Source organism: Heliconius melpomene, chromosome 18 (assembly GCF_056956725.1).
Source record: "Heliconius melpomene rosina isolate 202511_hmr_F chromosome 18, ASM5695672v1, whole genome shotgun sequence".
Classification (NCBI taxonomy): Eukaryota; Metazoa; Arthropoda; class Insecta; order Lepidoptera; family Nymphalidae; genus Heliconius; species Heliconius melpomene.
The window spans coordinates 9,188,223-9,203,007 of NC_140406.1; the positions used below are offsets into that span (position 1 = coordinate 9,188,223).

Sequence of the window (14,785 nt, forward strand, 5' to 3'; positions counted from 1 at the left end):
TTGAGTGGCGGAATACAACGCCGTATATCATCCGTGCCAGGGCGTTTACATTAAAATAAATAATTCCACCAATTGGTACTCCGCGACCATCGTGCCTACAGTCAGACGTTGTGCCGCTACGTCATTCTTACAAAATATAAAGTTAAAATAAATGTATTATCCTTTATAATAAACGATTCTCAGAAGGAATAAATTTTCCACGATTACTTTAATGCTAGACGGCTCATGCTAAAGAATTTGATTCTAATATAGTTCTACGAATTAGATCAGACTGAAAAAATACTAAAAGAATTCTTAATTGTCTAGGTTTTAAGAAATATATTCATCATTTTCAGTATAACAATCTGGGAATACTATAAAAATATTTAGATTTGAGTTTCAACAAAGTCGAAAGTGGTTTTTTATTATGTTTAGATTAGTCTGTCGTTATTCGAGTTTCTGTGTTGTTTGTGAATTATTTTATGTTATATTTTTTTGAACCTATTAGAATAAGAAAGAAATTTTTTCTGTGTGCAATAAAGTATATTATGTTCTATCCCAAGAAAACTGCAGAAAAGTTATGTAATTCCCGAAACGAATAATAGAAATTTCGGGAATACTCTGCTGGTACCAGAAACAGCAGCTTGAATTCAATTGAAAATACTTGTAAAAGAAAGAAGGCATAATTTTTTTATTAACTTTTTTTATAAATTGTTTTAGTAACAAGTAACTAATTTAATGTTTTTGCAGTTGTTTTGACTAAGTAATAATAGTATATAGGAGTAGACGGTAAGAATTTGAGTTTTATCCTAGGAAAGCGACAGCTTACTAATTAGTACGACGAGACAAATTACTATTGTCGTGTTTGTTTATAGACAAATTGCTTTACCGAAATTAATCTTATGTAACTGTAAACATCATAATAAGGTAACGCAGAATGGTAAATTAAAACGGATTTATTGTATTAGTAAGAAAAAATGTTTATTAAGAAAAAGTCGAACTCTATAAAAATACATGTAAAAACGCAAAAGTCATATGATTCCTTATGGGTATAGGCTATACACATCTTCCAAATTAAACTGAGTATGACTAGTACTGATTTTACGCTGTATCTATCATATATCATGGTTGGCGCTTTTTACCAGACCGACGGAATGAAAATATTAAATTGATTTATTTTTTCGTATAAGAATCCAACCCCCCACCGTCGCGTTTAGGGTCCACACTGGGCCACTGCGCCACGATAGATTGTTTTAATACTGTATATCTATAACACTACATACACTTGGTTTGTATATTTTTATCTCATGTTTGTCCACTTGGTGTCGTCCAACTGTACCTGATGCTGCATATTGTCAAACCATGACATAACGTCGGTATGGCGTCTGGCATTTTTATCAAAGAATATGAGATAATATAAATTTAATTGTAGGTTATATTACTTCATAAAAGTAAAATGGACTACATTTCATTTATAATTGATCATCTTTACTGTATTTAATTATATTTGCCCCCAACTGAAACACAGTATCTTTTCCATGAAATAATTGGGATCAATTTTGTTCCTGTCTATAATATTATATTTATAACGGCCAATTCTCGTCGAAATGGATACTACATATATGCATAATAAGTTTTGATTGTACGTGCGACAGTTGTAGATTCGATTCGCATTAGTTAAATCAAAATATTGTTTTGGAGCTCAACTGGCACGCTCGAAGCGTAAATTAAGAACTGAACTGATCTGAAAATATTGTCATTTCCTCGTTTTGGTAACATGTCGAAGGCGCGGCGTCCTACTTCGTTACTAAATAAGCAATATCTCGAAGGTTGGAGCGTAAAGTCAGTAATGGACGGGGTGAACGAGGTGTCTTTAATCTCTTTATATTATTAAAAAAATAATGTCATCATTGACATTATTAATATAGTAGAAAGAATCTTGGCGGTTCGGTTTCTCTAACCAGGGAGCATGAAGCTAGAATAGAATAATAGATAATTCTCTATATTAGACACATGGCTAGTTCAGTACTGGAAACCATCGCAGCACTTTAACCCGACCAGACCTGTAAAGCATTTCTTTTTAATAGAAATAGACATTTACTTCAAAACAATCAATCTCTTGTGTATTAGTCACGATTATGCATAGGTTTTTTTGGGTTATCTTCCATAGGTTTACGTTATGAGGATATGACGTAAAAGACAAATTTGATCAAGATAAGATTACGAAGATTCTTAACGTGGTAACATATATGTATGGGACTTACGGCAAAAGTTTCATAAGTAACTTAACATTTATAGGGTGTGTGTAGAGTTAGCGCTTCGTTCTCTCTAGTTAAAAAAATAGTTAATAATTAATTTTTGCTTATGCACTTTACGTCATAACAATCTCTAAACCCGCTAATATATGTAAGTTCTTTAATTTAACATATTTAATATCAATATTTCTATCTATCCATCTATATTTTGAAAAAAATCACGGTGTTCTTAATGTCAGAATTGGGCAATTTGGGGAACTTGGAGTTTTACCTTTACGTTCCCTCTATGTTCCCTGCTGTAAAGTCTGTGCTTCACAGTAAATACATACTCGTATGAACGTATTTCGCAGGCTCGTTGCCGCACTCAATGGATAGACTACCAATCGGTCTTATCTCGCCGATGGCTTTCGTAGTAATGACGTGGTGTGTTTGTCAGTTGTTTGTTTATACCTACCTACTGGTCAATATAAAAAAAACAGCTTCACGATGTATCCCGCACACGGCAGGCTAAGCAGAGGGAAAGTGCTGTGTTCAAACACTGCATTCTCCACTTTCCGCCAGATTCTGGAGGCATTGCGTGTTGAGTGGCGGAACTCAACGCCGCGCTTGGAACTAGTCAATATAAACATAAATTAATAGACTATGTAGATCGAGGGGATGTATGAAGGATGAGTTTATAAACGCATTCACTAAACTTCCCTTATACAAGATACAACGTGTAACAGAAGAAAAAAAATGTCAATGATCTTTGCATTGCTTTCGAGGCAAACAGACGTTTCTTTCTTTGCCTTCCCCTCTAACTGTAATACTTTGTGTTGAAAGATGCTGCACAATCCCACGTCAAGTCTTGTTTACAATAAACGAAAAGTTTGTTTATCCAATAAATATATTTTCGCCTTTTGTGGATTCAAACAACGCGTGCCTTTAGCAAGTTATAGTATAGCCCTTTTAGTTACTTAGTTTTTAATTAACATATTATCGTTATTAAATAATCAAATTCAATCAAAACAGCTCCACGATTTATAGATTAGTAGGTAGAACCTATAGCTAAAATACCCCAGTTTCCGCCCTGCTTTCAACGTCGTCTTGTTACCAGAGCGAGAAAAGAAAAATCATTTATTTTTCTATGTGGGAGTAGAACCCACAGGCGTTTACACTCAGACGCTGTACCACTGTGCCGCGATAGCCTCCTTAAAAAAATTACATAAAAATAAATTTTGACAAAATGTTCTAATGGTTTCAACGGTCGTCAGACCTCTTTAATGTAATAATAGAAGACCAACAATGTCATACTTTAGTTCTATAATTGCAAAAGTTTATCGCTATTTCTTTTCTTGTTATGTTTGTTTTCTTGAAATTTTTATTTTCATTTCTATCTTTCTTCATATTTATCCTACCTTTCGCATTCGATAAGTCACATCGTTCTTCAGTTTCTTTCTTATTTCCCAATGGCTGCGTGGCATAACCCTACTACAGGTCGCTACAGAACTATGAAAGTAATTCATGTTGTGAATATTAATAAATATTTTCCCGGTTGGAATTTAAAGAAGCAACCACATCTTAACAGGCATATAATATTTGCACCACGATGCCGTTTGCTATTTTCTTTCATTTTTTATGAAATGTAACACATGTTCTACATTGTGTGGTATTATATGAGTAAGAAGTAAGAACTAAGACAATACAGTTAGAAAGTTTGTCCGAATCTTTACAGATATCGCGCAGCCAAATATCAGAATAGAAATGTTACTTTGTTTACATTTCAAACATAATGTAGTTAATGAAATAGCTTGGGTTACATAAAACTTTATAACGTGACTCAAAATTTCTGGGACTCCTGCTCCAGCTAAAACTTTACCATGCAAAGCTACAATTACCACATAAGATTCTATGACGATATTTTGAAAATTTACTAAATTAGACACACAAATTTTGGACCTTTTTCGGAATATCCTGAGAGATAACCTTAGTAAATTCGCCATTTTCAGGCCATGTGTGCGGGCCATGGCGGATATTGACGCCTCATATTACTTTACCTAAGTTATGTCTACGATTAAAATTGAACCCAAAACTATTCCATCAGTTGCATCAGAACATTTCATTTCCTATCCCATTTAATAGTAATGGTATTTGTCCACAGTACGGTCCGGTGAACCCTCTATTCCTCCCGGTCACAGCGCCCAAGTCGCCAGGGTTTACAGCGGTCATATTAACTTACGACCGAGTGGACAGCCTGTTCACGCTTGTAAGGAAACTGGTCAGGACGCCGAGCCTCGCGAAAATACTCATCGTATGGAACAATCAGAAGAAACAACCGCCGCCTTGTGAGTTTATTGAAACTATATTTATTCATTCTTATTATCATTCAATCTTATTCAAATCTTAATTTACATTGAATTTTCTTTGATTGTATAATTTTGTGGATTTCGAAGAAACTAGCGATATGTCACTCTGTTCTCCTCTTCGTCGTGTCTCGATTTGTATATTTTTATTTGAAAAATTTACGTTTTTATTATTGCTTAATGAAGTCCTTCAATGAAAAGGATTCCAAGAACGACAATTGAATTAAAATATTGTTTCTTTTTCTAATTTCTTTTTTATATAATATATGAAAAATCATGTATATTTTTCATATATTATATAAAAAAGAAATTTTTCCTTTATTGACTTAATCCCACTTTGACCCGCCCGGCCCATTGTACACATTCATATTTTATAGGTATTTAATTTTTTATCTAGATCTACAAATAGCCTTTAAAATTTATATAACGCTTGCAACTTTAACGTGTATCGTGTTAAAAAAAATATAAATTTATGGATATTTTATAAAACAAGTGGTTAAAGTATTTCAAAAAATAATATCTTTTTTTAATCCAAAATACCGGTTACTTCGTGGAAAGATATATAATCTTTTCCTTTTAAGTTCACCATGTCAGTTGGGGCACGTTTTCTTAAAGTTACATACGACGGTTAAATGGAAAAGGTTAGATAATATCTGCATCAGTTTGAAACTATAGTAGTTTAGATATGGAAACGAGGTCAAATATATGTATATTAAATATTTAGTTTTTTCGTTTTTCCTGAGACATTCGTTGCATTTTAGGAGATGGATAAAAAAAGCTAGTGATTAGACACTTTTACTTTCTTTCCAATACGTGGTTGAATGTTACATTTGTTACATATGTTACATTTTATATACATCTGTAAAATATTTTTGAATATATTTTAAAGTAATATAAAAATAATATTTTTTCTATAAAAATTGTTACCAGGTTCGGTCAGACATAAACCAATATATAAAATTCGGTTCATAGAATAGGATCGTTTCTTTTTAAATAATAATTTATTGTAATTAACCTCTACAAAAGGAAGCCTTTTAAAAGTCCTCGTATAGTGGTGCTTACGACGAAGGTTGTAAAAACTATATAGAAGTTTCGCCGTAGCTTAACATGAACTTATAGCTTAATTGGATAAAACACTCAGACGGTATTCAAAAGGCGCGATCTCGTGTCCTGTTCATTTGAAAATCTTTTATGATGAAGTTATAAAAGGGGTCTATTTATAATACAAAATGTGTGTATAGATCATTATAATTAATTCTTCTCACTTAACACGCAATGCCTCCAGAATTCGGCAGAAAGTAGGGAACGGAGTGTCTTAACACTAGGTTCCCTCTGCCTACCCTGCTATGTGCGGGATACAGCGTGAAGCTAAAAAAAATCCTCGATAAATGGACTATCAAACACAAAAACAGTTTTAAAATTAGAACCAGTAGTTCTTGAGGTTAGCGCGTTCAACCAAACAAACTCTTTAATATTAGTATAAATTATGTCGAAACTTTTTACCACCAAAGCGATGGTATCTATCTATATATATAAAATCGAAAGGTCACTCACTCATCACGAAATCTCAGAAACTACATGTGCTAGGAATCTCAAATTTTGTATAGGAGTTGTTTATAGGGCGTAGGTGCTCGCTAAGACGGGAATTTGCAATATTCGACTTCTAAGGGGTTGTTTTTGGGGTTGAAAGTTTGTATGAAACTTCGTTACTACAAATGCTAGGATGCTCAAATTTTGCATGGACGTCACTTATAGGACGTAGGTACTCATGGAGACAGAAATTAATAATAACGTAGTTCACGCAGGCGAAGCCGCGGGCGGGCCGCTAGTAAATAATATATATACATACAGAATCCATAGTATGTAACACAATTCACTGGCTTATCTGTCCCGTAGTAATAACTCATAGTGTGAATTCGTCAGACCGCCCAAGGGACGTAGGCGCGTAGGTTAATGTCGGTATTATTTGATAATAACCGTAACGCGAACACCACGATATGTCCTTTGAACTGTAAACTTTACCAACTAAAGTAAATATATGTGCCTATACTTTGTATTGAGTGAGAGCTTTCCTGGGAAAGGGTTGCAAAACTCTGTTTTTTTATATCGCTTCAAATAATAATCATATATAAAGCGGGTTCAGGTTTTTCCAGCATAGCTGGATTGGCAGAGGGAACCTACGCCTCGAGGGATACCTCGTTGATGATTTTCTGTCGAAATTTTCGAAACAATGCGTGTTGGGTGGCTAAAAGTCAATAAGAAGGGAACTCGATAAGTAGGAAACGAAGTGTCTTAACACTGGGTTTCTTTCCTCTGTTATTTGGGGAATACAACGTGAAGTAAAAAAACCTGACACTTTGATGAAGATCACTTTCGTACGATATCAAGCATCAATTCAATTATAGCATTTTTGGTCTACAAATTGTCCCAGTTGGCCCTTTCGTTTTCCCTTACTTAATGTCCTTCTTTTTTCTACCGTTTTCCATTTGTGACTAGTACTATTCTATTAACTACTATGCAATACAATAAAAAAATTGTCAATATTACATTTTGTCTTCTATAATTACTGACATTGTTTAAATAATTAATTAAATTAAAATTTTGAACGTAACGAAACTCGAACTCAAATTTTCTAAACTTCTACGCCTTAAATTATTTATACCTTTTCATAAAGTGGGAAATTTACTTAGTTAAATTACTAAAAAATAGCGTAAGGCTATTGCTTTGGCAGGCTTTTCCTCGCAGCAGCGGTGTAGGCAAAGGAAACTTGTTGGTAAGACACTTCGTTCAACATTTTCCTCCAAATTTTCGAGAGACAGTAGTTGACTGGCGGAACTCAACGCTGCAATTGAGAATATCACTAGTTAGTAAAACTACTAATATGCTATATTATATACTACTAATATGTTCAGGCCAATGGTCGTGGATTCGATGCCCACTCGAGGACTTGAAATATTTAATATTTTCATTTCCTTGCTCTGGTGTGGCAAAGCGCGGCCTTGAACACGCAATGTCTTACGAAAGTTTGGAACGGAAGTGTCTTAATGAGAACGGAGTGTCTTAACATTACGTTCCCTCTACCTATCTTGCAACGTTCGGAATACAGCGTGAAGCTAAAAAAACATAAACAAATGTGAAATATCCTCAATTACAGCATTGTTTCTGGATAACAATAACAAATGCCATTAAAATGTACTTAGTTATCGGCTAAGTACTTTCACCGACAGTAGGCACGGCAATGTATTTTTATGTAGTTCGAGTTTCGACATTGTTTCAACGTACCATTATGTAAATCGTATACTATTGATCAGCGCCGCTACTACGCTAACTCGACAGACACGACAACTATGCTAGGCATACATAATTCATATATTGTAATTTGCGATGATGACATTTGAAAGATATTTTAGTCATTTTCACACGTTTTTAATTGACTTTGAAAAAATGGCCCGATTTATTTAAACAAAGAACATTTAGTACGTTTCACTTTCGTATAAACGAGACCAAGTAATAAAACGTAAGGAAGGCTGTTTCTACATGCTACATATACAATGCTTATGGGTTCGATTCTCACTCAATTCGTATTTTTTATTGGTTGTCCTATCTCCAATTTCGTTAGAGAAAGAGCTGATTTCTGTCGCTTATTTCGCAATTTTTGCAAAGGGTGGATTAAATTAAACATAAGTTCCAGTATGATCGACAATCGATCGTGGCTATCCTGAAGAACCCATTCTTAACTTTTGACTTCCAAGGTGACCACGTCGCGTCGACCGTACTATACATATATTACACATTATTTCTAGATAATCAACCATAGTTGGACGTACACCGATGTACATATACATTGGAAAGTATAAAAAATACTCGTGCTGCGTTCAATTTGCAACTTTGTAAAGAGTTTTTCTCTCATTCAGCAACTTTTATGCACTGAACGTGATCATCTGCTATAGTAACTCGACTTGTTATCGAGCAAGTTGCTATTTAAATGGTCTTTAGATAGATTTGTTATGTGTAGTTTTTTTAATTAGTTTTCGATTTTAAATGATTAAAATGTTTGATAAATCGGCATCAGTGGAATTAATTATTTTCATTTCCTTGCTTTCGTAACAGCGCAGCGTTGAGTTCTGCCACGCAACACGCAGTGTATCGAATATTTGATGGAAAGTTGGTCTTAATACTCGTTTCGTTTTTTGCTTATACTGCTATATGGTACAACGTGACAATATGAAAAAAATATGAAAATTTTATGTTGTTAAAGGAGTGTTGTGAGTTATGACAATTGTTTCATCGTAATGAAGAAATTGATATACAGGTATATGAAAAGAAGGAATATATTTATAGGAATACTTTCAACGCCAACGAGTTTCTTAAAGAAAAACAAAATAGATTTTCCGTAGTCATTACCGGTTCTCCTTAAGTGTATTGCACCCCTTTATAGTTTATTACCTTAACATAGAGTAAGCAAGTATAATCATCACATTTTTATATTTTCTGTTTAAAATATTTTCCTTCTTTATTTCAATCTCTAAGAGCAATTTCATATACCTAGACTTACTGATATTAACTACAAGCATCGCCTCAAGTATATTTAATAAACAGCATATTTAATTGTATATTGCGTAATAAAGATTTTCTAGGCTTTTCGCATTTAAAATATTGCGTGTTGAATGGCGGAACTCAACGCCGCACTTTATACCAGAGCTAGGGATTGAAAATAATTCATTCCCTCAAGTGGGAATCGAATTACTGGTCATCATGGTGCCATAGGGGCCTCAATTGGGACTTGTTATTTTTTTATATTTATTTTTTCATTTACTCGTTAATTAATTTCAACGCATGTATCTGTTTAGTTCATCTACACAGGCCGATGTTAACGTTATTTATCGAGTTGCAACCGATACTGCACAGTAATGACATCGTTAAATAAATTAATATTTGTTTTCTATGAACTTATTTTGTAACTTTCAATAGTTAATTTTAATTGAAAATGCTAATTAATGTTTGCAATTAGGTTATCTATATATTTATAATGAATAAATAAAATGGAGTGCAATTAGTTTTAGTAACGTTGAATGTTATTACTGGTAATGGGAGGCTTATAGTGAAACGTGGAAAGATAAATAACAATATGAGACCGTCGTGGAACAGGGAGATATCCATTTGGGTAAAAAGAGGAAGCGCGGCGTTGAAATCCGCGCTTTTAATATGAGATGTCTCCAAAAATAGGCGGTGGAGAACAGAATGTATTAACGCTTGGTTTCCTATATAGGTACAGGGCTACAGCGTTAAGCTAAAACAAAATTTAAATAATAATGTCATCATAAAAACCCATATCCATCGATATATCAAAAATTCGATTCGTTTCCATAAAAAAATTAATTAAAAAAATATCAAATTCCACAAGTAACACACTCTTTTTGTATCGAAACACCAAGGGAAAGGTAAAACGATGCCTACAATCCCTCTTTGTATCCATTCCCATTCTATTGTAGTGGATCAGACTTTACCCTTTACTACTAAATGAACCAACGAGCATTAATTATCAACATGGCCGCACCGCACCTACCAAACACGAGACACGATTCACGGAAAACAATGGCGAAAAAGCTTTTGCCAAGTACGAAATGGAAAAAAAGAGAATGTCAAAAGATGTTATATTGTCAGTTGGTATTGCGCGTGTTTGTACATATTGCTGGATTATTTATATATATGTTTATAATGAGATTCTTTTTTGGGTTTTGGTTGGTGCTGTGGTTATAATAGAGAAGGAGAAGGTATATTAATTTATTTAAGTATATTTTGTATGGCGCTAAAACATCTTCAATACAGGCTAGTCAACGTGATGGTTGTAGGTTTAAATTCAAGTCAAATGATTATATTAGTTTCCTCGTTGGAGACACGATTCATAGAAAACAATGTTTAATATAAAACAGCTTTCGTCAAGTATTAAATGAAAAAAGAATGTGACATATTATACAAATAAGATATTCATTAAATAAAACTTTTTCAAAACAAACTTTTAAGATGTTTTAAAAGTTTGTTCACCCATATTAGGTGAGTTGTGCTAAATTTGCAATCCGCCATTTTGTTGATGTGGCCATTTTGGATTAACTGTACCATTGATTATACATAATTCCATTGTCATTCGATTTTGCCGACGCAATAAAAAAAGCTAAATATGCGCAGGTAGAGCGAGAACGAATCGCTTGTATTGTTTAAATGTCTTACAGTTTCTTAAAAACATGGAACGCAAAAGCGCTTTACGAAAATAAGAAGAAAATGAAACGACTGCACAAATTAGTGCCACACGAAGTGTTGATACGAGAGCGCGAGCGAAAAGTGTGAAACAAGGTTCTAGTGGTGGTTTCGTATGGTTATTAGAAAATATACCACTGTTATCTTTAAATAACTATTATCTATTATTACTTAACTTACCTGGGTAAATTTTAATATATTTAATTTTAACTCTGTGGTGGATTTTAACATACATTTTTTTTTTCACATATAAATTTGCTTTTAATATAATTAATTACCTAGTTAGAAAATGTTTTATTTTCTTAAGTCGTTTTCTTTATTATATATTCTTCTATGGTTGCTTATAAACTGATTATAGAAGATTATATGAATATGAAAATCTTTTTTTGTGTTATTTAATTTTCGTAAATCTTTCACGTCTAGCTTCTGTAAAAGTGCATAGTGAATATCCTATTTTGTACTTTCTCTTTCGGTAGTGGGTTTCAGGTCGAACTGCCTACTAATATTATAAAGCTTCTGAAGATGAATTTTTGTTCCACTTTCGCGTAAAAAACTACTGAACGGTTTTAATTAAGCTGCAAAATTAAATTAAACTGCAAAACTGCATCAAACAATAACACATAAGTTACAAATTATGTAGAGATTTTGTGTAATTTGGCTATAATATAATTTATTTTTTTAATTTAACTGTAACAATAAGATTAGCGGGCGAAGCCGTAGGTGAGTCGCTAGAACTACAGTTAAATAAATTTATAATGCACAATAAACAATATATTGGCAAAATAAATATCACATACAATTTTGCTATTTCGGACGTAACTGGATTTAAATCAGCACCCTTTTGGATTACGAATGCAAGCTCTAGCGAGCTAAGCTATATGTTCACATGTTGGTATTGAAACGATCCTTACAACTTTTGTTGGTAGCGTTTGCAAAGCTTACCATAGATTATGTTAGATAAAGCTCTTTTATCATATCACATATTATTTTTGGTATAATTTGGTGTTTTACAATGTTGCGTGGAAAGAATTTTAAGTAGGTATTAATTTAGCTATAAATTTTAAATTTATTTGGACCATTTTAAGAGTTCGGACACTAGAAGGATGTAGTACTAATTTGGTTCTTTTATCGAATCGCTTTAAGTATATACTTAAAGATTAAAAAAGTTTTATATTTCAGTCTGAGTGTAAAAATGATGATGGTTGTGTGTTCAATTCTTTCTTGGTATAATGATTTTATTTAAATTGTTTATTCCACCAAGCACCAATAAGATAGATGCGGTGATAGATTATATATGACTAAAACAAAATGTCTGGATATAGAGTTATCTATGTCCCTTTATCTGCTACGCGTGCAAAAGCATGAAGCTGAAAAGAAATCCTTCGGTAACAAATCACTAGGGGTGAAATTTAATGGCTTATATAAAATTCAAATAATAATAACCAACAAACACGAGTGGTTCTCGAGTAATTGTTCCAGTTTTCAATTTATAATTAAGGGCTTTAACTTGGTTGGCTATAAAGTAGGTTGTTTTATTTATTTATTATATTAAATTAATATTGTAAATGCCGTTGCTTTTACATTCAAAATATTTTATTGTTGAAATTATTTGTAATGAAGATTTTATATGATTGATTCTTCAGATTTGATCAAAGTAGAATGAACCTACTAGTAAATATGTAGTTTTTTTTTTACGTAATCAGTTAAGTTGCGTACGAATTGGTGATTAGTCAACATTTGTATGACCTTTTTTTTAAATGTTAACGTTATCACTAGTTAAGTACAACGAAATGATTTACCTCCGTTTTCAGTTTTATCAAATTCGATTTGCTTAAAAAATCTGAGATCTCGGTTTTAAGTTGATATAAAATCTTTATCTGCCTTCTTCTGAATCACTACATCGGCAGTCTGTAGTGAAAGCTGCATTAAAATCCGATGCATAATTTGAAAGCCTTACATTTGTTGGGGTTATAGAACAACGAAGGTCTGACTTCCACGGTCTGGGCTCTTCTGCTATTGGAAGCTACTTTGCTTAGATTTTAAATTGATGCTTCGGTCGCAACTTTATTTACGTAGTCTTTAAGACTTAAAATAGAAATAGGAATTTCAAGATATGGTTCTCTGCATGGTTTTTTACCTATATGCCAATTAAAGTTTTCTTAAGTCTAATAATTTTGTTTGTGTATGTGTGTATTCAGTAACACACACACAAACACTAGAGACGTACAACAATTCCTTGTTAAGTGTCTTTAATGCACAGAAAACAGATGGTAGACATTGTTTGTGTTAATAATCGTAATTTTTAATTTTTTGAAATAAATGCCTTCATTTTTCTATTTATGCGACTATATATAGGTGTAACGATTAGGAACATTATAACAAAATCGTTGTCTAAAAAATCAATACATCAATAGTTGCCATATTCCAAATATCATTTGCGTAAACCTTAACATTTTGTGAGTCAACTCAAACACAATACAGATCCAATCCAATACACGGAACCCAGTTCGCCATATGTGTTATTGGTATTGTTTTAACAATGGCCCCAATTTCGTTTTCGGTTGTGTTGACGTGGATGGTCAAATTTAGAAGTATTTTGTGTTTTGGCATTGTGTATACCTAGTCGTACATTTGGGGTAGGTGTTCGAATCTTACTTAAGGGATTTTTTGTATAAATACTCGTATAGTCTAATATTGTTAAGCTGGTGAGTTGGTTCGGTAGAAACTGGTAGTTCGAATTGGTCGTTCTTTTAGTATTATATAGGTTATTTATTTATCTCGATAAATAGGGAACGGTATATTCTATAATACGTCACTCAGAAACGGTTACGGTCAGAAATATTTGTTGTAGTTAGGATGTGTCATGTGTCATATTCTGTCACATGACACGTTCCAAGTATTCGAAATATTATGTCATATCTCTTACTTATTTCCATTTTACCATGGTTAGTCACGGGTGGAAGCTAGTGTATTATATATTTACTTTTAGTAATTTGATGTTAAATTTGCCATCCAGCCTTTAATGTTTCCAAAATGAGCGTAAAGTGCATATTGGTTTAATTTAATTAGGTTTGTTGTCTGCGTACCGAAATAACTTAATAAGCTGTTCGAACAGTTTCTGACTGAAAACGCGACGGTTGCGGGTTCGAATCCCAGTCGGGGAATATATATTTTTTCGTTTCCTTCCGTTGGTAACGAGACAAAGTGTGGCGTTGAATTCCACCATTCAATGACGAAAACGGGAATAGGGTGTCTTAACATTAGATTATCTCTGCCTACCTTGCTATTTGCGGAATACAGAGGGAGGTAAAAAAAAATATAAAAACAGATTTTTGTAGGATTTGAATGTAGCATACGAGATATATATTGATTTAAATGTAAGGTTACACGAAAATATAGATAAGCTTTAGAGGTCAGATAGCAAATTTGATGGAAACCTATAGCCATTTTGGATAGACTGAGGAGACCCTAATAAAACTGGAGGAAACATAAACAACAAAGATCGTAGTATATGCATATACGAGTATCTTATATGTTTAATATTAGTCTCCTCGTTTATGTGATCTTTTTGAAGAAAAACGCCAAAATTTGCATATTTCCGTTTAGGTAGAAATTTTGAGAAGAGAGTAGTTGCCCTATGTGAGTCTGTCAGTCAGTAACGAAACTTAAAAGAAAGTAAGTAAGTTCAAAGATATTAAACTAAAACTTCTTCTATATGCTATATGCTTTCGAAAACCTATTTGTTCATATATTCATATTTGTATAAATAAAGCTCGCTCGTAGAGAACAAAAAACAACAAAAATACTAATTCTTGAGAGTTTCCCTACGAACATTACAATTTCTCCCTTAGTCGGTGTTAGAACTTTACCGGTATTTTGATTTTCTGTTTGAAACATAAATTTGTATTACTTTATATTACTTTGCTTATGAGTTTTAGATGGACGAGCTATTAT

The 14,785-nt window shown here is 32.9% G+C and overlaps 1 protein-coding gene across 1 annotated transcript in view; it reads left to right on the plus strand.

Moving 5' to 3' along the window:
• The window catches only part of sotv (exostosin glycosyltransferase sotv), a 46,629-nt gene that overhangs the window by 14,513 nt on the left and 17,331 nt on the right, over positions 1-14,785 (plus strand). Inside the window, exon 3 of the mRNA XM_085202465.1 lies at positions 4,375-4,558. Coding sequence (XP_085058591.1) covers positions 4,375-4,558 — 184 coding nt within the window. The remainder of the gene's footprint in view (positions 1-4,374; positions 4,559-14,785) is intronic.